Raw genomic sequence first — 23,957 nt, 5'->3', positions numbered from 1 at the left:
AGACTTAGAGGTTAAATATAAGATTTGACATCCCCTTAGGAATGATATTTTGTTCGATAGAATATATTTCCCTTAACATTTCGGGAAATATATTCCATCGAAAAAAATATCATTCCCAAGGGGATGTCAAATCTTATATTTTACCGATATAAAAGGCGATATCTGTTAATGTGATATTACATTGCCAACAACAAGTTGAATATCTACTGCTGGGTCGGGTGTAGCTAGGCCTCCTTTGTATTGTAATAAGCCTGCCTACAGTAGTTAGGCGTTGAATTCACCTTACGTTGTGAAGAATAATATACAGATAATTACTAATTAAATGATTCCTTGGCAATAAAATATTCACTTAGGTCTAGGTCGTTTAAATTAACAGAAGAATTTCCATCAATAAGCCTACATTAACAATAATATTATAATCAGGTAGGCCGAATAATTCGTCTTCTTCGAGCCGAATCACCGGATGTTCGCCACGTCGCGCATAACTAACTACTACCGTGAGTATTAACCAATCACAAACGGTCTTTCATCACATCTAGGGAGGACTAATAACAAATAAGGGCGCTATGTATGCATAGTTTAAATAGTTTAGTTGATTAATTTCTTTAAGCAAGTTCTGTGGCACAGCGCATGAAGCGTTGTCTTGTGATGGAGTGAAAATTTCATCGCGATTTCAAGACCCAGTAGATAACTTTTGTTTATTCATCCCCAAATGCGAGTGTTGCCACACGAAAATTACACAGTCAATATCATCGTACTCGAAAATTTGCTGGATTTTATGTTTAATGACAGGGACACGATAATTACGCGACAATTACCCAGTCAATATCATCGTACACGAGGATATATACGATTTACGATCCTCGCAGCGGTAGTCATGTGATGCAGTTTAAACCAATCACGTTCACGTATTTACATAGGCTATGTAATATAGTATGCATATGATCACGTAAAAGAGAAGAAGTCTGTAGCTGAAGATGCAAGGTTGAATTTTGTTGAAAAAACTTTTATGACCAAATTAAATTGTGACTCTCAATAATTTCTTGTAATATTATTAAAAATAAAAAGGCTAACTCACTTTCAAATCAACATATCTAAAATAATTATTGGCCTCAATTTTTTTAAATAATGCTATAGGAATATAATGTTTCAATAAGATTTTGTGCACAACAAATCTGGTTGTAAATGTAATGCAATTTAAAAAAATAATTGAATGGTTCCTCTAAAAAAGCCGACGAACGTCTTATAGTGACCTGTGACATTTTGAATCAAGTGTAATTTAGTTGATCTGATATTTGTAAAAACACTTTGTCTTTTAATAAGGATTACATAAAAAATCACTTGTATCAATCATTGCTCATGGCACTGTCAAAAAAGATCAGAACAAATTAATTTGTGTTTAAAAATGACTGATTCATACAAAATAAACAAATACATTAAAATTAGAATAGAATATCATTCTAATAAAAACTATATTTGCTTAATTTTGCATTCACAGTGGCTGAAATTGATTCAGCATTAATGGAAATTTTGGTTTAGTTATTTACTTTTTTTCAAGCTTATGGCTGGCCATTAACATTATTATTTCAGCGGATTGCAAAATGAAAATGAAACCAACTTTGGTTGAAAATGCCTACAAAATTCAGTTGTGTTCTTAGATGTAAATCAAGGCTATAAATCAAATAAAATAGATTCAAATAACCAGTGTATACAAAAGGAAACTGTTGTCCACTGTATTATTGCTCTGCTATATTAAAAAATGAATTTAAAATTTGTATCAACATCTTCCACGATCTTTTTACTGTTAAGTTCAGTAATTAGCTTTGATCTTCATCTTTTTTATCAACCAACAGATAAGAATATTCTAGAAGAAGGAACAGCTGAATTCCTTTGTGTGTTTTCAGATTGGAAACGAGATTTTACTTGTTTTTGGAAACATGACAGCAACACGCTACATCCTGGAACAAGTAAGATTCAAGTAGATTTTGATGAGGAGAATGACTCATGTAAACTCAGTATACCAGAAGTCACATTGTTAGATTCTGGAGAGTACAGCTGCCATGCCATCAATAGTTCCAACATCATTCTAAATTCTTCTAAGCCTGCTGTACTTAATGTGGTTGCCTTTCCTACACCAACTTGTCAATCAAACAAAGCATTCTACATAGTTGGAGATGTGCTGATTTTGTACTGTGCCTCAAAGATCATTGAAGGATTTTCTACTGATTCTCAAAGACTGCAATGGAATGTTAACACAAATATTTCTTTGAAAAGAAACAACAATGCAACCCACTTGAGTTTAGAAAATGAGTTTTTGGTTAAAGAAATGTTTAATCTATTGCATTTTGCATGTATCTTAAATGTGACAAATCAGGGGACACATCACCACCTTGAAGACCTAGAAAAGGGAAACTGTGAAGTATTAATAAATGTTCAGATAAAAGTGACAATTGTTACATGTGGCAATTCTAAAGTTGGAAAGTTATCCTCATTCAACTGCAAAACTGGACACAGTTGTCCAGAATGCAAATACACCTGGGTAACACATCACAACTAAACTTGAACATCACTGATAGAATGATTAACAGTGTGCTGACATGTCATGTGACATCTTCTAATGATGTACATGGATCAGATTCATATGTGATACTAGTTGATAACAGTGAAAACAATGAAACAGGTGAAGAAGCTACTTCTATATCTACAGTTACACATGAGCCATATGAAAGGAGTAAAGTGGATACCATATATTTATGCATCATTGTTGCATGTGCTTTAATACTCATTATCATTATAACAATAATTATCTATAGAATGTCTAAAACTAAAAGAAAAAAATGTGTACAAGTAAAGACATGTCAAATCTTATTACAAACTCTTTCCCACCAGAATATGATTCGGTGTCAACACAGTGCCATGTTGAATAAAGATCCTGAATATGCATATGCAAATTTTAACCAACCAGCCCAAACTGCAATATATTTAGAGGTGGAAGAATCCCCTTTCTACCAAACATCTCTACCAATAAAAGATGCACAAGAAACTACTGAAAAAACACAAACCACATTTGAAGCTATCCCTGAATATGCATATGCCTATGGACATGTAAAAGAGAAGAAGTCTGAAGCAATGTATAACAACAAATTCTGATAATTAGCTGTGCTATTGTTGATTATGTTAAATATTTATAGGAATGATTTTTAGTGTTGACTTCTTCACGAACATTCTAAAGCCTTAATGTCAGTTTAACTTTAACTGTATGATTTGAGGACAAAATAAGGGCTAGGGCACAAATATGCTGAAGTAATATCAGGGCCATAGCCACCAGTACGGTTGGTAAGGTTTTTTAAAGATGCATTTGACAACTCAGTGGCCTGCACAGAGATTGTTCCATTTTTATATCTTTGTTTACGAAGCTTTGCATTCTCTTCTTCCCTCCAATTTATGCTTCTTCCTCAGATTTTCACTCCTATTCTACTAGAACTTCATCTTCCTCAGCCCAAACTTACGTTGATCCAACACAACGTCCGTTATAGCGGTGTTAAATTATATAATGACCTTCCTCCTGAAATCATTGCAACCCCCTCCAGGAAAATTTTCTCTTATAAAGCCAAAAAATTTCTTTTGTCAAAATATGATTTATAAAATGTTGCTTATACCATCCTCAGCTTTTATATTATATCCCATGTTCGTTTGTTCCTTTTTTCTTCTTTTTTCTTGCCCTGTCTGTGTGTTTGTGTACGTAAATTAATTTGTAATTCTTATTTATATTTATCATTTAGGGCTTGCTTGTCACAAGGTCTTTTGATTAATAGTTTTCTATTTTTCATCTGGCGTTACTTTTTGAGTTTTTCCCTCTTTCTTCATATTACAATTTACATTGGATATTTGTTGTTATTTTACTGCGGAAGAAATAAATGTTAATTTGATTGATTGATTGATTGATTATATCAGTTCTTGAATATGATGATGCTACCTTTTAAGGTGTACCATTATAACCAAAAGAGATGCTTATTACAGTTGAATGAACAACAGTGCACAGTACATACGTATCAAAATAAAAGTTATAATAAATAAAAAAACTACAATTAGACTGGGGAAACCTTCAGAGACAACAATATCAAATGTTAGCTTAAATATGCAACATCTGACCATCTGATGCAACAAGGGGTGACCTTCCAAAGACATTGCGTATTATTAAGCCAGATATTGTATATTGAATTTCATTTTTTTAAAGCGCCTTGTGTACTCTTGAGTGGTATGAAGCCCGGGAATTCCACTACTAAAACACAATAAAAAACTCATAATCGTACCACAACCTGTGACAAAAAAGACTGACGCCCTCACTACTGTAGGTCATGCCAATTGATGTGTCATCAGTCTTTGCCTTGAACTAGAAACCATTAATTCTGTGTATGGGTGGGGAGCGAGGAATCACATCCCAATAGTAGCAAATGGAAACTGACATATTACAAAATGATCAAAAACAATTTATTGAAATAATAATAACAAAAATTTATATAGCGCTAATTCAACAATTTAGCAAAGGGCACTTAAGAATAAAGCAAGGTAAATAAAAAATCTGAAAAGGTGTGATTTTAAGTTGACTTTAAAGGAAAGTAGATTTGGTGAATTATGAACAGAAAATGGTAACAAACTTAAATATACATCTTGTAATTAAGGTAAAGTAAATGTTTCAATAAAACTGGTTTCATATGTCGTTTAAGTATAATCATGTTTATTATGATTGCATAAATAGCACCCTCTATCATATAATCCACTTTACTTTATTCTTTCCATTCTGTAATAATGTGACACACTATTGTGTGCATCTGGTTCATGGCAGCAATAAAGATGTCTTTCCTTATAATCACTCTTATCATCATAACTACAATTACGTTGGGAAATGCCTCAGGGACTACAGTTACTTTATCGAATGTGACAATTTTTGAAGATGGTGATGCCACATTGAAATGTCACATTGACAAAGAACTTGATTACAACGTTAAATGGATAAAGAATGACGACAGTTTAGTAAAAGAACAACAAGGACAACAATTCGTGTTTAAGTTGCAATTTTCAAAAGTAAATACATCACACTCAGGCAAGTACAAATGTGAAGTATATTCTGGAACAGAATTAATCCAGGAATCAAACATTGCTTACTTAACTGTTCTTCCAAAAGAGTCTTGTTTTTCAAAGCGATACAATTATACTGTTGGTGAATATATGACTGCTGTTTGCCAAGTTGAGCACATGAACCTAAACCCTACACTACGATGGAAAGGCTTTTTAGAGGATGGAGTGGACTTCAGAAATAGTACTCATATTACTCGTAAAAACACATGGTTGATCAAGGAGGAGGATAACAAAAAAATATTTCGCTGTCAAATGGCACTAAATGGTAATGAGAGAGATGAAAGTTGTTATTTAGAGGCCATTGAAGTCAAAATTATAGTGACAATTGTTGTTAATGATGATCTTAAAATCGGACAGTTGGTAGTTTTCCAATGCAAGACTGGACATAATTGTTCTGAATGCATTTACAACTGGACAATAGACAATACCAATCTACTTGTCAACACATCACATTTCAACTTGAACATCACTGATGAAATGAGTGACAGTGAGTTGACATGTCATGTGACATCTTCTAATGACGTACATGGATTTGCAGAATACAAGATTCTTCAACCAGAAGATGATAAAGTTGAAGAAAATTCACAAAAATCTACACAAAATTACATAAAAATCATAGTAGTTACAGTAGTAGGCATCCTCTTACTGATTCTAGTTATTTTAATTCTGTGTTATAAATTTAGAACATCGTCAAACAACTCCACAGATGTAACCAATGATTCATTTGATCCAAGTGCTGATAATGTTGAGCTGAAAAATCCCATCAAGCTAGACATTGAAAAAACACAAAATGAGCAAGAATGCAATCAACATGCAGATGATGAATATGAAAACCAAGCATTTAATGATAATGAAATTCAAAACATCCAAAAATCAGATCTCAAACTGTCAAAGACATCTACAACCTGTGATGAGGAAAATGTCTACAACCAAATCAATGACGATTTTGCTGCTGCTGATAATGATAAGGGGCAAAACACCAATAAGCTGGACATTGAAAAAACAGAAGGTAGTGAATGCATTCAAGACACAGATGATGAATACCAAAACCAAGAAGTTTCAATTGATAATGAAATACAAAACATCCAACAGTCAGATACAATACTGTCAAAAACACCTGTGAACTGTAATGAAGAAAATGTCTACAACCAAATCAATGATGATTTTTTTCAAGGTATGGAAAGCGAGAAACAGAAAGAAAAGATGGATGATGACACGAAATTGTCTTTCAATAACAATGTACTTCCCACTGACAATCAACCACTAAAGTTTCAAGAATTGGGTGTTCACTTCAATACATTAAAGCAAAAACCACTAACGGCTAAGAAACCAATTCTGAATGGGTCAAAAACTATAGATGCAAGATCTTCTAGAGCTCATGCCTCAAGAATACCTTCAAAGGAACCTGGAATTGCTACTTTGGACTCAAGGATGTCAACAAAGATTCTTCCTTCAGAAATCCCTTCAGGAAATCTGTCATCTGGAATTTCTAGATTAGACCTAATGCAAAAATTGGAAGAAAGTATGATTTTTCGCAACGAACCAACTCCGAAATTCTGTAACACGGAAAACAGACAACAAGGTAATGACACTATCATTACACTATCATATCCTTTGCCAACTACTGCAAAAGAAGCATCACCACCACCACAACCAGGCTCATTAAATTTGGACTTTGAAGGTATCAGTAGTAATGACTCACACCTGTACTGTGAGATTCCTATTGAAACATCAAAGATTAATAATCTTACATGCTATGCTTACACGCCTTATACTAATATTAAAGACCCACATGACTGAAAAAACAAAATGTCTAAACTATATTGTAAAAAACCTAATCATTTCTTTAATTAATAATAATAATAATAATATTCCGTTTCCCCGCCTGGCATGGTAACAGTTGTGGGGGGACCTGGATTTTGTTGTTTTTCCATACTTTTTATTTTGTTGTTTTTATGTAATATATATGTATATATGTCAAAGCGCTATGAAAATAGTGCTTAATACAATGAAAAAAACGTAATAACTTGGTATATTAAAACATTTCAAAATTATTATTGTAGATTTTTGCACTTGACATGACATAACAAAGTAATATAGAATTAAAAAAAGTGTTTGTAATATTTAATGGAAATTTTACTCAGATAACAAATGATGCAAAATGCTGATGTTTCTTGTATTTATGTCTTTTGATGTTTCTTGTTTAAATTTTATATGATCCAATATTTGTTTTATACCTGAATAAAATAAGATGCAATGTAATAAGTAGCATGTACTGTAGCTCAGTGGTTGACATTCTTGCTTACAAATCTGAGGGTACCGAGTTCAAATCTTGTCATAGTACTAGGAGTTTTTACATTAAAAACTAGGTCACAAGTATAAAAAAAAACTTGAGAAACCGTTAAACTAATTTTTTTTAAATATCAAAGATACGGACCTAAAGCTCTGTCTACACTATCAAACTTTATCATTATGTGACCAAAAAAATGATGTGCCCATATATGGACATGATGATGTCACATATTTGAGAATATCGCTACCAAATTTGGGCAACTTCACACTTCACACTAGTTTGATAGTGTAGACAGAGCTTTAGTATTGTACATACTATGCAATATGAGTGTATTTTAAATAATAAATTTATCAAACATTTGCAGAAACAATTGTCTGTTTTTTTTTTACCTTTATGAAATGTTAAACAGGACAGTATGACGATACAACAGGCTAAGAATGACTTACTAGACTACTGTCCACTGTCTTCTGTGTGATCTTTCAATAAGCTGCTGAAAAATGTTACTTTAAATTTATTACCCTACAGAAACAAAAAGAAGATTAACTTACTCCATGAACGTCTTTTGTTCTTTAGTTGGTGTTACTAACTTGAGCGATAATCGCGGTTGTTTGTTAGCCGACAACATAGAACGCAGTTTACTGGTAGAAGCTGTAAATTAAATATAATAATGTCAATGAGTAGTGCTTTGGGGCACAAAATATTTTGATAATTGAGCATTAGAGTATGATTATTACCTTTTCGACTTATTGAAGGATCAACGTCTACATCTTGTTCATAAGGTGTCCCACCTTTAACATCTAATTCATAAGCCCTGTTAGAACACAATATTTATATATCATTAATATTATATTACTACAGTCAACTCTCCCAATACCGGACTCTCTGAAAACCGGAAACTCTCCCAATACCATACTCTTATTGAAGTCCAAACAGTCTCAAATTAATTTTTACGATTATAAACACATTCCGAATACTAGACTTTCCGGAAAAACAGACATATTGGGCCAGCCCAAAGGTGTCCGGTATTGGGAGAATTGACTGTAAATTTTATACTGTAATAGAACTGCTTCCTTTGGTCACCCCTATTCAGGGTACATCCTATTAAGGAGATACTTAATTGGGTTCTGAAGATGACTCCTTAAATAGGGGTTCTACTGTATCAGGCAAAATAACAGTACAATATACAGTTTATTTTGAAACAATACTAAAATATGAACTTTAACACTGAATATGACCTGTGAAGATTGAAATTTTAATGTGTTGGGGAAAAAATGGTTGAAAGGGGGTAAGGTTTGAATACTATTAATACAGATTCAAAATGAGTTCAAAATAAAGTGAAATTTGAGTGAAAGATGTTAGGAAGTATATGAAAATATTATTATACTGATAACAACATAATAATAAGGGAAACAAGTACATAATCAGATAAAAGGCAATGAAAATGAAAGAAAGATGTAATGAAAACTTATTTACGTACTAACGATAATAATTTATACATCATACATGTAGTTTGGTAACTAGTTATGTATTATCATTATTATCATACAGCTATAGTTTACTACATGTAAACATGAGGAAACAACTATTACATTAATTATTATAACATAAAGCCAATCAAAAAAACACAGAAGAAAATTGGAAATTTCCCAAACACATACACGCTGTAATTATAAACAATTAATTTTTATCCATAGGAAACTATAAAAAATATATATGTAGTGCTGTTCTGCCGTACCATGCCGAAAGTGTTGAAGAGTTAAAGGGGGGTTCCGGGTTTAAAATGAATAGTAAAAAATGTAAAATATATTTGTTTGTCTCTTGAACGGTAAAAGTTTCAATTTATATAAGCGCCCAGTGAAGCAGAACGAAGGCTGTGAAATGAGGCCAGATTACAAGTGCAGCTACGGCAAAATCACACTGTGGTTACAGAATAGGAAATTCGTGAAATGGTCAATCTTCCGACGACTCGTTATCATTAACCATATCAATTACTTTTGTAAAATTATACTTATTTGATGTAATTTTAGTCGGTCTTCCCATTTATAAAGTCAATTTTCTATGAAAATCCATCAAAACAGAGAAAAATTAGATAAGTTTGCACTTTACGTTTGCCGATTTTCGCACTGACTTAGGGAAAGCCTTCAAAATCAATGAAGCGTAACGTATACATTCCTACTGAGCGAGGAGAGCGAGACGACGATACACGTGCTCTCTCTGCCCATGCCTGGCATCGTCACGTGATAAGCAGATACAGTATACAATACCAAACTGGTCGGATCGAGTATACCCCGTCTATAATCACAACATGAACGATGTACAGTATTTGATTGAAGGTCGACTCAACCTACCGGAATGGTATAGATAATATAGCTCGAATGAGAGAGTTGGAATATTTGTAAACATAACTACAGTATTGCTAATTTTAACAAGTGTAGCCTATAGTAAAAGGCTTGGTAGTATCAATTCGCATAGGGTCTACTACACTAGCTAGCTCAATTTTTAACTGGGCCGGATCGGCTAGGCTAGGCTAGGTCTCCTTCCTACTACCGGTCTACTTGCTTGATGCAGTATCCGCTTTTTTGGAGAGTAACTGGGCCTACTTATTAGACGATCGGGACACCATACGTGCGGACGGCGATCGGACCTTGTTTTGCCTCAATATTTACAGCCGATTTTTATAGAACGTTTTAGATTTAGATTGTTTAGGAGTTTGGTTGATAGGATGGGTTTGGAATCCACTGAGTTTTGTTATTTATGGGCCAATCATTTAGTAATAGGCTAGCTAGGCCCATGAATGATGGCCCCAATCAATGTTTTAACGTAGCCATCGTGGCATGGAATCCCTAGTCAGAAATGGCTCTCACCCTGGCATGAATAAAATGATTTAGGCTAGGCCTAGCCTAGTACGTGAAGCCGATATACGATCTGTACTATTAATTCGAGGTATGACTCCGTAATCTGTACTAAATTTTGTATTTCATTAAATGTCAAATAAATATATGCTAGCAGCTACTACTGTTATTATTACACTTTAGGCCTAGCTTAGCAAATCTACAAAAAATGTATTTCACAATGATCGGGTGGTCGTCGTTTGACAGAGGAGAGAGAACACAACGTACTGTACAAGCTTGACGTCGCGAGTTTGGAATCCACTGATGACGTGATTCTGTGAATATCTCATGAATATTAATGAGCTTCCCTAAGCTGCTGAAAAACAAACTTTCCATGAATTTACCCTAAAATGTATATGAAATTTAATTTTTATTATTTCTCGTTATTACTTCTTCATTCTGACATGTCTATATTGTTATAATATTTTTTATTTAATAAATAAACGATATTTAAAAGCAATTTTAAACCCAGAATCCCCCTTTAAAGAGAGTGTCCAATCGAATTTGAACAACACATGAAAGCCTCAGTGATCTAATGGTTAGGACATCTGCATATTAGTTCCGGGTTCGAATCTCGGTTGGGCTTCTTTTTCTCATTCTCACATAGTTCCTCATCTTATCGTTTCAAATAAATTCATACATTTCAGTATATCACCGGGCGGTTTAGAATAATTGTTCTGTGCCTGTGGTGTTTATATATATATATATAGGATCTCTCAACAGTAGCGACTGTAAACCAATAATTACAAGTAACTTACTTGTTCAGGATAGGAGCTCCAGTGGTTGGTTCAAATAATGGTAGATTTACCCATCCACAACTAAATTCGCCCTTTTCACCCGTTTTCTGTATTCAGTCAAAATAATTAAACATATTATATCTATAGAAAAATTTTACTCGAAAAAGGCAGATAAAGCAAGTGCTTAGTTATTTATCTTTACTGTGGTATATCTTACTATAATTAATAAAGTGTATTAATTCAACTTTACTTTTATTCATTTCAAAATATGCATAATATGGAGAGATTTGGACCACACAATGAAAGATTGAGATTAAAAATTAAACTTACCGTTCTGACATAGGATAAACACACCTCAATCAATAAACCTAAAAAAAAATTTGAAATTTGATCACATGACCAATCTAGATAACATGTACATAACAGAACTCTTGTACATCAACAAAATATATCCATTTAATTTAAGAAAACAGGATAAGTCAACCTAAAATAATAGGGGATCCTGATACATGGTAAGGACGTGTGTGTAAACAGATAAGTCAGTGTTATTCATGTTGCAGACAAACAATAAAAATATATACTGTATTAGTCTTACCTAAATTCTCATCTGTTTTATTTGTCCTAATAAAGCATTCTCCATCCAGAATACTTGGAAGAACTCCAGTTACCTATGATTATAGGATTGTAATTGAATTGAAAAATGACTGTGGAATAGCTTCGCATCAGGGTGTTAAGTAATTGGTCAGATGTTTTCCCCTACTCTGACATAATTTGTACTTTATACTAAGTAGATTGAAAAGCCATCAGTGCAAGCTCGGTGGTATAGAGGTATGGACACTAGCCTAGTGATCTGGAGGTTGTGGGTTCAAGACCCACCCGAAAATTAAGTGTTCTCAATGTACTACTAACTGTATCAAGTACAAATTACATCAGAGACGGGCAAAACATCTGACCAATTACCTATGATAAATTTAATTTATTGTTATAATGGAGTAAAAAGGGACACATGAGTGCTGCAGCTTCAACAAGTATTTTCAAGATATTTCATTGTTTACACACATTCACAAACCCTATCTTGGAAAAGTAACTATTTGTTTATTACAAATTAAATTTGTAAAAAATTAATAAATGGTAAATGATAAATAAATAATATATATAAATAATAAATAAATTCTTGGACAAAAGAGAATAATCAGTTTGAGTTTAGAAAGTGTTGTTTATCTAGTTTGTACAGAAAGTACTTTATTATCATGTTTGGAATCTTCTTTCACGCCTTAGTTGCACAGTGTGTAACATTCTTTATCTTCTTCCACACCTTAGTTGCAGTGTGTAGCATACTTAATCTTTTTCCACGCCTTAGGGCCTGTTCAGACCTACGGAGTTATGCTTTCGTATTGTACGCGGCGTACAAGTCCATAGGTCTGAACCAGGAAAAGATTAGTGGAAGCCACCTCGTACGACACTGATATTTCGTACGCTACGAAAGCTCAAGGTATGAGTTTAGTGGACGTCGCTTACAATACGAAAGTCACGCATCGATGAATATGACCTAGGTTTGATATCTAGCCAATCAAATTACAATATTCGCCACATCACATCGTGACATGTGCTCCTCATCGTACAGCCAAGCTGATCCATTTGTTGTGATCGGTGAACGTGCGAAAAAATCATACCTTTTGTTTGTTGTTACACTAGGTATACAGTATTATTATTATTAATATTATTATATTAATTAATTTAAAATGTCATCGAAGCGTGCGCATTGGCGAGAAACCGAAGTAAAATACCTTATTTCATTAGTGGGAAGCCCTGAGTTTAGAGATCGGTTGGAAGTGAAAAACTGGCGTAAAAGCACCGGCAACAAGATGTCTGTGTTCAACGAGATGGCGGACACGTTAGATAGCAGATGGGCCATCCTCATAATAAAGAAGGATTTAAATTATATCCAAACGAAATTGAAGGGGTCGTCGTATAAAGCAGCGAAAGACCGAGTAAATAAGTCTGGAGCCGGTGCAAGTACGGGATTTGAACATTTTTCTGCCATAAATGATATTTTAGGCCTAGACCAAATATAAAAACAAACCCCAAAACGATCGGCTGGTTGGTATGCCTGACAACCCATCGATAATGCCGAGCCCAAGTGTTCGGTCTAGGCCTGTAACTCTTACCCCAACCACTACTACTTTTAATAACAACGAAGGTAGGCCTAGGTCTATACGTGCGTTAGAGTTTGGTTAATCGCCAGCGAGTGACATCATATCCGTTTGTAACGCAACTTCGTTGCAATGAATCTGAACACTTTGCTCTTACGACGCTCATTAAAATATGACCTTGGCTGTGATACGAAAGCATAACTCCGTAGGTCTGAACATACCCTTAGTTGCACAGTGTGTAACATTCTTTATCTTCTTCCACACCTTAGTTGCAGTGTGTAGCATACTTAATCTTTTTCCACGCCTTAGTTGCACAGTGTGTAACATTCTTTATCTTCTTCCACACCTTAGTTGCAGTGTGTAGCATACTTAATCTTTTTCCACGCCTTAGTTCCACAGTATGTAACATTCTTATTGTTTGTATCAGTTTCTATTAAATTTCAATGTAGATTTTACCTTAGGTGAAAACCTCCAAGACTTTTCATCTACCTCCGTCCAAGTTGCCTGTATTGTATGGATATTACTAAGAACCTAAACAAAAAAAAAAACCATTATAATAATAGTGGCTCAAGTGGTCAAGCCATCCACATCTCCAATCCCACTCATCTTTTTTTTTAAATGGGCAAAATATGGACTATTATTTTGATAATCTTGTAGTGTCATAGTAACAAGTTACGTTATAAAAAAAAGGGTCGAATTTTTCCCATTTAAAACAATACACAGTAGAGTACTAAGGAGCAAAATATGGATCTTTCAAAATTTGATTATTGTACTAAAAACTACTACTACTAAAACTAACCTTTTCTCCATCAAATAAACATATCCTTACATGTCGGCTTTTAACTTCTAAACCTAAAAAAAAAACAATTAATCTTTAAAGATGTATTTTCCCCAAAAACTTCAAAAATAAAGACTAATAAAACAAAAAAAAATTTAAAAAAAAAATTATCTTAATAAATAGCCTTACGAAATGGATGAAAACATAACATTTTAATTTCAGTTAGTGTCAGTGCTAAACATTTTGACAAAATGCCTTAATGAATTTAGTAAATGTGAATAACAATATTTAAGAATTATTTTTTGGGACAGTATGAAAGTATGAAGATGCACTTTTCATATGTTTTTTTAATTCTTCGAACTTATTATTGTTTGATTTTTATTGTTTGCATAATTGTCTTATTCTTGATTAATTGATAATTCAAACTTACCAACACCAACTGTTGGAATGTTTCTAATCATGGTTAAAACAACAATTTTTTGCATTTTGACATTCCTGGCCCGAATCTGAAAGTAGAATCAAATGAGAAAGTCAGATTGTGAAAGTTATTATTTAATCATGTCATACAAGTCACGCAATTCATTCCATCAAAAGTCATTTGTAACCAGAAATTAAAACTGAAACACTATCAAACTATTGGCCGGTTCTCATCTTTCTAAATTTTTATTAGATGGTTAAATAAAAAAGATTCCCCTATTCTGTTTCCTTTATCAGAAATCAGATTATTACTGTACTAGCTTATCTAAACACCAAACTAGCCAACTTAATATCATCTATCAAGTTTAATTGGCTGACCACATCTAGGCTTACTCAACAAGACATGCACCAGGCAATATGTGTAGTCTTGTTATGCAAATTTGGGCTAGCATATAAAATAATATTGAACAAGAAATATTTCTTACAAAAAACGCCGCGTAACTTTTTGACTGGACAGTTGTAAGAACAGTCTTCATTAATCTAATATAATAGGTCGGCCAATCAAAACGCAAGTGAACAATTGGGACTTTACTAATTGTGATTTATGTCATTGGCCTGTCAGCACAGTCGTTTCTTTCTAGAATTAAACGCACAAACTTGTATTGGGAATAATGTATGTGGTTATTTACTATCGCATTTAGGTATTGATAATAATAATAATATGGCTTTTGAATATATAATTACTGTCTGTAGAATAACATTAATACATTTTCGGTTCGCGATGAAAAGTTATATGAATGGATTTGTAATAGGTATTTATAATAATAGTATATGGGTTGTATTATTGCTAAGCTATCACCAAATCGCGTTATAACATTATTTCTCAGGGTTTTTTGCACCATTGATCAATACCAAACGCGTATCGGTATTATAGTTTTTAATGAATCATTACATTAATAAAAATACCCAATTAAATCAATCGCGTCAGTCCAATTCCGACTTATGTTTCGATCGCATAGTTCTCTGTCTACACTGTCCCAACTAGTTTAACAAAAAAAGTGTGATGTGCCCAAATATGGTAGTGATATGCCCGAATATCGTAGTGATATGACATCGTCATGTCTATATAATATGGGCACATCATATTTAGTTTGATAGTATAGACAGAGCTTAAGGATTATATTTAAAAAATGTTTTCTTACATTTTGAACGGAAGTATTTATTTGTTTATAAGCCCAATTTTCCAGTCTTAATTTTACATTTTGAAAAAAAGTATTTATTTGTTTATAAGCCCAATTTTCCAGTCTTAATTTTACATTTTGAAAAAAAAGTATTTTATTTGTTGATAAGCCCAATTGTGCAGTCTTATTTTACATTTTGAACGAAAGTATTTATTTGTTGATAAGCCCAATTTTGCATTCTTATTTTACATTTTAAATGAAAGTATTTATTTGTTGATAAGCCGAATTTTCCAGTTTAATAATAATGACCCCTTCCACAGTGCTTATACCATATACATTTTACATGATATTGACCGTGGGTTCTTTACGCCTCTGATGCATTTGTTTTTATTGTACCTTTTTAATAAATTATTATATGTTTAGGCCTAATCACACCCAATTTAATGAAACGGTCAGATTCCGATTTCAATTGAACGAAAGTAGTACTGTATTTATTATTCATTGATAAGCCAAGGGTCCCATGGCGTTAGCTGATATCTTGAGCATTTGACTCTTGTGTGAACCTGTAACACAAATCATTCTTCAAAATCTAAAGAAAGAACCTCACACGTCTTTTTTGTGAGTGATACACTATGGATATGCCCACGGAAATAATATGTGGACATTGCAAACAATCATAGGCCTACAGTAACAAACATAGAATGGCTAATAAGCATAACATTCAGACTTGCTTGTTTTCTAGTGGATTTTTATTTACTTTAGCATGTAGAATAAAACTATTAACAGTGGCTATATTAATAATTATACTGATTATCCTTGATGTTATCGCGTCTAATAATAAAATATTTTGTTGTTGATAAGCCCAATTTTTCAGCCTTGATTTTACATTTTGAACGAAAGTATTTATTTGTTGATAAGCCCAATTTTGCAGTCTTAATAATGACCCTTCCACAGTGCGTTTTACATGATATTGACCGAGGGTTTTTACGCCTCTATAGCCACTGATCAATACCGTAATTAATGTACTTTTTTAAATGAATATTGAAATGTTTCAACATACCCAATTCAAAAAAACGGTCCGTTTTCGAGTTCAATCTTTTGATTAGAGAGGTTGGAGTTTCATTTTGAACGAAAGTATTTATTTGATTGATAAGCCAAATTTCTAGTCCTAATGATTTGAGATTCAACGGGTTTTGCTTTCAATTGTATAATAATATAATTATATATATATATATAAATATAATATTAAGTATAATTATGAATTCACCAACACTTTCAGGCCCGGGCCCGAGTTTGTGTAGACCAGACTTCCATGCACAGCCACATGTTAAGGAATATGAATCTCTTTATGATTTTAATATGGTTCGAAATGATATTACACAACAACAATTAGACAGCAACTGTGCAAGAGTCCAACTAATAAAATCGGAATGATCAATTAATTGAACATTTACAGCATAAGGCCCATACACTAGGACAATAACGATCGACGATAAATAGACAAATGTGCATTTTTAATACATAAACCAAAAGAAATATAAACAATTCCTTTGATGAAAATTATATTTTCACACGTCCAATCAAATGACGTCATGATTAGTAAGACCAATAATATCGTGACAATACAGCGATTTTATTGTTTTTATTTATCATGACGTCATTTGATTGGAATTTGAAAAACATTATTTTTATCAAAGACAGCATAAATGATTATCCTATAGGTCTAGAACGAAAACCTTTCTAATTTCTTTTGGTTTATGTAAAAGAAATGCATGCTTATATATTATCGTCCGTCGTTATCGTCATAGTGTAATTGGGCCTTTATACAAAAAAAAAAATTGATTACGAAGTTACATGCCATTTTCACCTATCACCAAAAAACTAACCTTTTCAACACTAATTAATTGTTACGAAGCCAATTTATATTATATATTTCATTAAAACTGAACTTTACGGTAAATGAAGAGTAAGTATCAGTTAATATGAATAATATAACTAGTAGGTCTATGAACTTGCGTCCAGACACAGAACTGTAACATTACTATCATAAATGTTGAAACAACTTATAAAACCTTTTTTTAAAGAAAATATAATTGTGCTAGGAGAAGGCTAATAAACAAATAGATAATGTACAAACCTTTTTCTGGATTAATTAATGGAGCAGGCGTTCCTAATAATCTGCTGCTGCTACCTAGACTGATTGTTCACCTTCTGACAATAATTGATTGGACCTACCCCCCCCCCCCCCCACGGCATCTGATAACCAAAAAAAAATTTACCAGGACTGTTTCAATGATTTAATATCTGACGGCGTATTATTATAACATTGGCCTAGATTGACAGTCATAAAAAAGAAAGTCATTGTAAATACTTCCCTTCATGTTGACAGAGCCAAAATAAAGTTTTGACCATTATCGAATGATTATTTGACAGTGACTTATTATAATACCGGCCTGGTTGACAGCAAAAACGAAGTTATTATTTATTAAACAAGATTTTACAGATTTCCGTCTACATCTCAATAATACTGTATTATCAGCAAAGGCTTTCATATAGACTCTCTTCTCCCAGACGTTTTTTGGGTCCAGCAGCTACCTATAAATTATAGTCGAGTTTCCAAATTCACAAAACTGTCAGCCTTAGATACTAAAGCTACCGCTATGAAACAGCTTATTAATGAATGTGTCCTCCTGGGACATAGCTGGCTAGAGCCGCGGCGCGAAAATTAAATAATACTAATAGAGTAGAACTCTGTTTGTAGAAAACAAATGAAATAGCAATAATACTTGTTAAAGTAATATAATATTGCATGATCTAAAGTTACTATGTATGTTATAACACTCCGAATGCCCTCTTCATGTTAAATCAGGGAGTGGTAAAAAATATGTCTCCCTGGTTAATTGATCTATTTGTGAGAAAAATCTGACTTGCAGCCTACTGGGCAGAATTTCACACAGGTATGATCAACACAGACAACAACTTTCATCTGGGCTGAGGATATTCCTGTTTGAGGGTCTCATTATGCTGTACATTTACTGTATGATTGGAGGTAGATGTAAATGTGCCAATTCTCTGTACATAGGCCAAAACATTTTAATATTTTTTATACAGTTTATAAATTTTATATTATAAGATTTTAGACGTTTCCTCAGGAAAAATGTGATGGTAGTATTGTATTTTTATCTAATATGTTAAACAGGCCTAGGAGCTGACATAGATCTCTAGTGGGATCTAACCGTCATAAGTCATTCCTCACATTCAAAATCTATTCTTTTTATTAACAAACATTTCCTAATTTCTACATTCTATACTACTTTTTCATATTCTACCATATTATATACCTATACGATACACTTATAAGCATACACTATTGTACAACTCTGTATCACGCACATCATACGCAAGCATTTCATTCTATTACGCACACGCACTAATATCGAACATAGAGTATTTCGTTCTGTCGCGGTCCCGGACCCCTACCTAGGTGACCAAACAAAGGAGCAGGATACACATTTGCCTTGCCACAGACGACCGGGTGCTTAGAGACAACAACCAAGACAGAGGCACCCCAAAGATAATGCTGGCCAGGAAAAGGTATACAAAATGATGGGGACCCTCCAAAGAAATTGCATTTTATTTGTCAGGAATTTGTATGATTTATTTCTTTTTTATTTTTAAATGCGCCTTGAGCACTCTGGAGTGGTATGTGCGCTATAAAAATCTTATTATTATTATTATTATTATTAACAACAAGACATCCACCGGTTCAGTTCAAAACCATTTTAAGGTAAATTTTTAATTAATTATTTTCTATCCACTCTACCATTTTCATATAAAGATACCATGGAACCACGTCAGGTCAAGTTCAATATTGAATATCGAAACGTGGCAGGCTATATGGCGCTTGACCTTTGACAAGATCGCCTAAAATTTATAATTTAAATCTACGATACTTAGTATTGTATATTCAGGAATAGCCGCTCCATAGTCTCTTTGCTTTTCTTCCTTATATCTTATTCTTATTAACTCAAAATTATTTTTACTAACAAACATTACTATTTATATGCCTAGTGTGTAAACATTATTGAAATAATTTCATTAAACATCCACATACAGTACAACTCTTCTTAACAATTTTTTCAATCTTCTATCAACTAAAAGTCGTAGTTAGTCATGCCTCGGGTCACATTCTATGGTCACCGTACAGGTAGGCTACTACATCAGTACTTCTATGAATGGATGACTAGTCGGTGACAATAACGCTAGTTGGTCATACACAGTACCGTTTTGATTTTACGATCATTCGGGAAACCACCTCACGACGTTGCTAGGTTGGTGTGAAAGGGGTATCTCCGGAGTTTCTCAACATTTTGAATGGTCATAAACCCACGGTGTCTCCGGCAATCACTCCGAAGTTTTGGTCTGAAAGGGGTATTAGAGTGGTAGCCAAGCATCATAACCACCAAGCCACAACTCCACACATTTAGAGGGCTATCTTTGGTACCATACAAAATGATTGCGTTTTTGTTTCTTTTTTATCTGTTTTTGTTCGTGTACGGTACGGTATAAAAATAAATCAAACTTATTCATTCAACAAATTTGTCAAAAACTTGGTGAATCAACATGATATATAGGAGCCTCACCTCATTTGTTGCTGGGTCCCAAAATAAATCTTTAAAGAATAGGTTGGACTTGCTGAGTTTAGGTGTAAGACAATATTGCAGAGTGTACTCATCTGTAAAGAAAGTGCAAAATGAACATTTAACATGATGGTTGTTTTATTCAAAGATGGATAAAAACAAATGGTGAACAGATGAAATGGTGACGTGATGATGACAATGATGATGATAATAAAGACTTCAAAAATGTTAGGAGCACATGGCCATATGCACCATTCACGCTTAGGCTAAGGAAAACATCCTTAAAATTAAAAACTATAAATAATACTTAAATGTTTATTGAGTTTGTTAAGTGAAATACTTAATATCGAAGGGAAATATCTCAGTGTGATCGGTGAATACAGCCATTGGAAAATAATGAATGGAATGACAATGGTGATACAGTATTAGGAATAATTATAATGATGATAATGATTAAGTTAGGAATATTTGCAACACTAAAAAAGATGATGAGTATGATGATACTATCGGAACTAAAAGAAGAAGCACTAAATAGAGAAGTATGGAGAAACAAGACATTCATGGACCTTCTAGCAGATGACAAGGTAGGTAGACTATAACTACGCACATTTAAGCAAAAATTCTTTTGGTACATTTGCCTCATTAATGTTGGTCTAAATGTGCCAACAACAAAAAAAAAATAATTATTCATTATCAATATATATTTATCAACATACAGGATAACAATACAGCAAGCTTAGTCTTCCATTGTGATAATAATTACAATGATATTAATGATAGAATCATGATTATAAGAAATTTAAATTCAATTACCTTCTCTAAGAAGTTTCGCAGTAGTCGATGGACGAAAACCAGATGGAATTGCACCCATTGCTGACAAGACATCAGTGGCACTTGTCTTAAAAAAAGAAAATATGGAGTATCAGTACTGGGAACTATACAAACTTGGTTAGCATGTGATGTGCCCTAATATTGATTGATTGATTGATTGATTGATTCTTTTATTTTTCACACAACATTCTTAAAAATATAAATAAAAGATTAAGTACAATAAAGTGTGAAAAACAGGATAACCACAAGCAAGCAAAGCTTTTAATCTGTGGCACCCTAACTTAAAATATAAATTTACAAATATATTACAAAAAAATGTTTTCATGTAGTAAATAAATGAAGGAAAATACAACGTACTATAATATAACATATATATATACATCAGTCTCAGAATATATACGAGAATGTAATTAATTAAGTTAAAGTTAGACATATTTTACAAATGTTGTTTTCGCATAGATATATTGTTTCTTTATAACTATTAATGTATTTATTTAGTAATAGTTTTTTAAATATTGATATATTTTCACTCTCTCTTATATTTCTTATAAGTTGATTCCATAGCTTAGGTCCTCTATATGCTATACTTTGCTGACCCATATTAGTTGATTTTAATTTTATACAATAATTGTCTTTATTTCGAGTGTTATATGTATGATAATTATCAAATAAACTGAATAAAGAATTAAAACATTTTGGAAGTTGTCCTTTTTGGTATTTAAACATAAAATTTAAAACACTGTTTTTATACAAATCAAATATATTAAGTGTGCCCGTTTTCACAAAGAGCTGAGAAGAGGGATGATGAAAGTCTACCTTACAAATGATCCTAAGAGCTTTTTTCTGAAGCAATAGAAGGCGATCCAAATTGTCTTTGTTCCCCGCACCCCATACAATAATACCATATGTCAACACTGGTAATATAAGTGTCTTGTATATGGTAAGTAACACTTCAGTAGATACTAATTTTTTTATATGACACATGGCACCAATTATTGAGGATGCTTTACAAGAAACTGCAATATGGTAGTGATATGTCCAAATATGGTAGTGATATGACATCATGATGTCCATATATAGACACATATTTTGTTGTCAAATTAGTTTGATAGTTTAGACAGAGCTTTACATATTTTATGTCATAATGCATGTACAAAATAAGTAATGATGACGGATGAAGGAAACCAGATCTCCGATGGGGATAGAGGTTTTTAGCATATGATATGTGGAGATTAACTTACCTCTCTTACAGCTTTTTTAAGACCTCTCCAAAGTACTTTCCCACTGTCAACAAAAATGGGACCAAATTTATAAAATAATGATTTAAATACGGTTTAATAATAATTAATACTTGCTTGACAAAAATTTCAGAACCGAGCATAACAGAAGTAAACTACACAACATTCTGTAAAATTAGAATTATGCCACAAAAACGCATGCTGTAATAAAATGGCATCGCAGGGACTACTAGTTCATTCACTGTTCTTGCACATAATTTACTTATGAAATCGATTTACAGAAAAGCTTGGAAATTAAATGGAGCACTTAAAATGGTGTCATTATTCAAGAACTCTTTATGATTAAAACAGAACCATATGACATGCATGATACAAAATCACAATCAGTAAAAACATGGATGACACATGTGCTGATTCATGCGGACATAATGACAAACGTATCATCATATCTTGTGGAATTTTTTTTTTTAAATAGCATAACATGCCCATGAGACTACACTTGAAATATAAAAGCATCTACTGTACATTAAAAGCGGAGAGGGATAGCAGCGAATTCTGTTTTTGTTAAATCTTGAAATGACATTTTTTTAAACAAATTTACAATACCCCGGGTCATCTGTTTATGGTCCGTTCAAAGAAAGAAAGAAGAAAATGAAAACAAAATCATTATATTATTAGAGAATAAGAATTAGTTTCTAGTTTTAGAGGCACATGTTATATTGTTTAATTTAAAACAATTTGGCACAGATGTATTTATTTATTATGATAATTTATCAATATAAATAATAAATCAATTTATGGAACTGTCAGGGAAAAATTTCATTTGAAAATTTTGTTTAGCAAAATTGCTAATCAAACTGATTTTTTAGTCAAGAAAGATAGTTTTGTATTGTATTTTTTGCTACACAATTGTAGAAATGTGTAGCAAAAAGGTTGTTTTGTATAGCTTTCTGCTATGCTACACTGGCGAAATTTTTTGCGAATTAAATATTAATACTGAAATACAAACAATACTTTATAAAATATGCCTCCAGAACTAGAAAACGCTGTTTCACAATTGCAATTTACCTGCGGGATAGCTGTGGCTCTTGCTCATCTGAAAATATTTTATATTTTTATACACAACATAATAGTTAATAAGATTACCCTCAGAATGTCAATTTCTGCAGCTTAATATAAGATCAGAATTTGTAATTCAAGTCATAAAAAATAAACTCAATATTAATTAAATGTACCTTGGTCTATTCAAAATACCAATTTATAAATCAGATGCAATAAAAGTTTTAAGTATTCCTCAAATCAAGACTTCTGGCTATTAGGTGCTTTGGTATACGTTACAAAACTAGCAGGGCTTGTGGTGTTAAAGATTTCAACTTCGACCTAGCTCTTAATTGTAAGCCATCTCTTGTTTAACCTCAATTTCTATGTCACCAATCACTAACCTTCTGGAGACTGAATGTCTCTATGATCTCCTGGATCTTTCTTGAGCTATAAATAGAAAGGAGTTTTATAATAAGAATACAAATCAAGGACTTTGATCATCTGAACACTATTAATGAAAAAATTGTAAACTCCAACCTTAAGGTATGTGCTTGGAACAAGTCCTCTGTTACCTTCTTCATCTTCTGCAGTCCACCAACCATCCTCCCTGCAACATTA

General features: G+C 32.8%; 1 protein-coding gene across 2 annotated transcripts in view; it reads right to left on the bottom strand.

Annotated features, from left to right (window-relative positions):
- LOC140060180 (nephrocystin-1-like) overlaps window positions 1-23,957 on the bottom strand; it is a 72,033-nt gene that overhangs the window by 42,747 nt on the left and 5,329 nt on the right. For both annotated transcript variants that reach the window (XM_072106278.1, XM_072106279.1), the window contains 14 exons: window positions 23,877-23,946; window positions 23,741-23,786; window positions 23,367-23,394; window positions 22,302-22,344; window positions 21,043-21,127; window positions 20,233-20,324; window positions 14,422-14,497; window positions 14,013-14,065; window positions 13,670-13,744; window positions 11,656-11,728; window positions 11,391-11,428; window positions 11,082-11,167; window positions 8,167-8,243; window positions 7,981-8,080 (listed from right to left, as the gene is read on the bottom strand). In XM_072106278.1, coding sequence (XP_071962379.1) covers window positions 7,981-8,080; window positions 8,167-8,243; window positions 11,082-11,167; window positions 11,391-11,428; window positions 11,656-11,728; window positions 13,670-13,744; window positions 14,013-14,065; window positions 14,422-14,497; window positions 20,233-20,324; window positions 21,043-21,127; window positions 22,302-22,344; window positions 23,367-23,394; window positions 23,741-23,786; window positions 23,877-23,946 — 942 coding nt within the window. The remainder of the gene's footprint in view (window positions 1-7,980; window positions 8,081-8,166; window positions 8,244-11,081; window positions 11,168-11,390; window positions 11,429-11,655; window positions 11,729-13,669; window positions 13,745-14,012; window positions 14,066-14,421; window positions 14,498-20,232; window positions 20,325-21,042; window positions 21,128-22,301; window positions 22,345-23,366; window positions 23,395-23,740; window positions 23,787-23,876; window positions 23,947-23,957) is intronic.

This window comes from Antedon mediterranea, chromosome 10, assembly GCF_964355755.1.
Source record: "Antedon mediterranea chromosome 10, ecAntMedi1.1, whole genome shotgun sequence".
NCBI classification, from domain to species: Eukaryota; Metazoa; Echinodermata; class Crinoidea; order Comatulida; family Antedonidae; genus Antedon; species Antedon mediterranea.
This window is presented reverse-complemented; position numbering and strand designations above follow the sequence as displayed.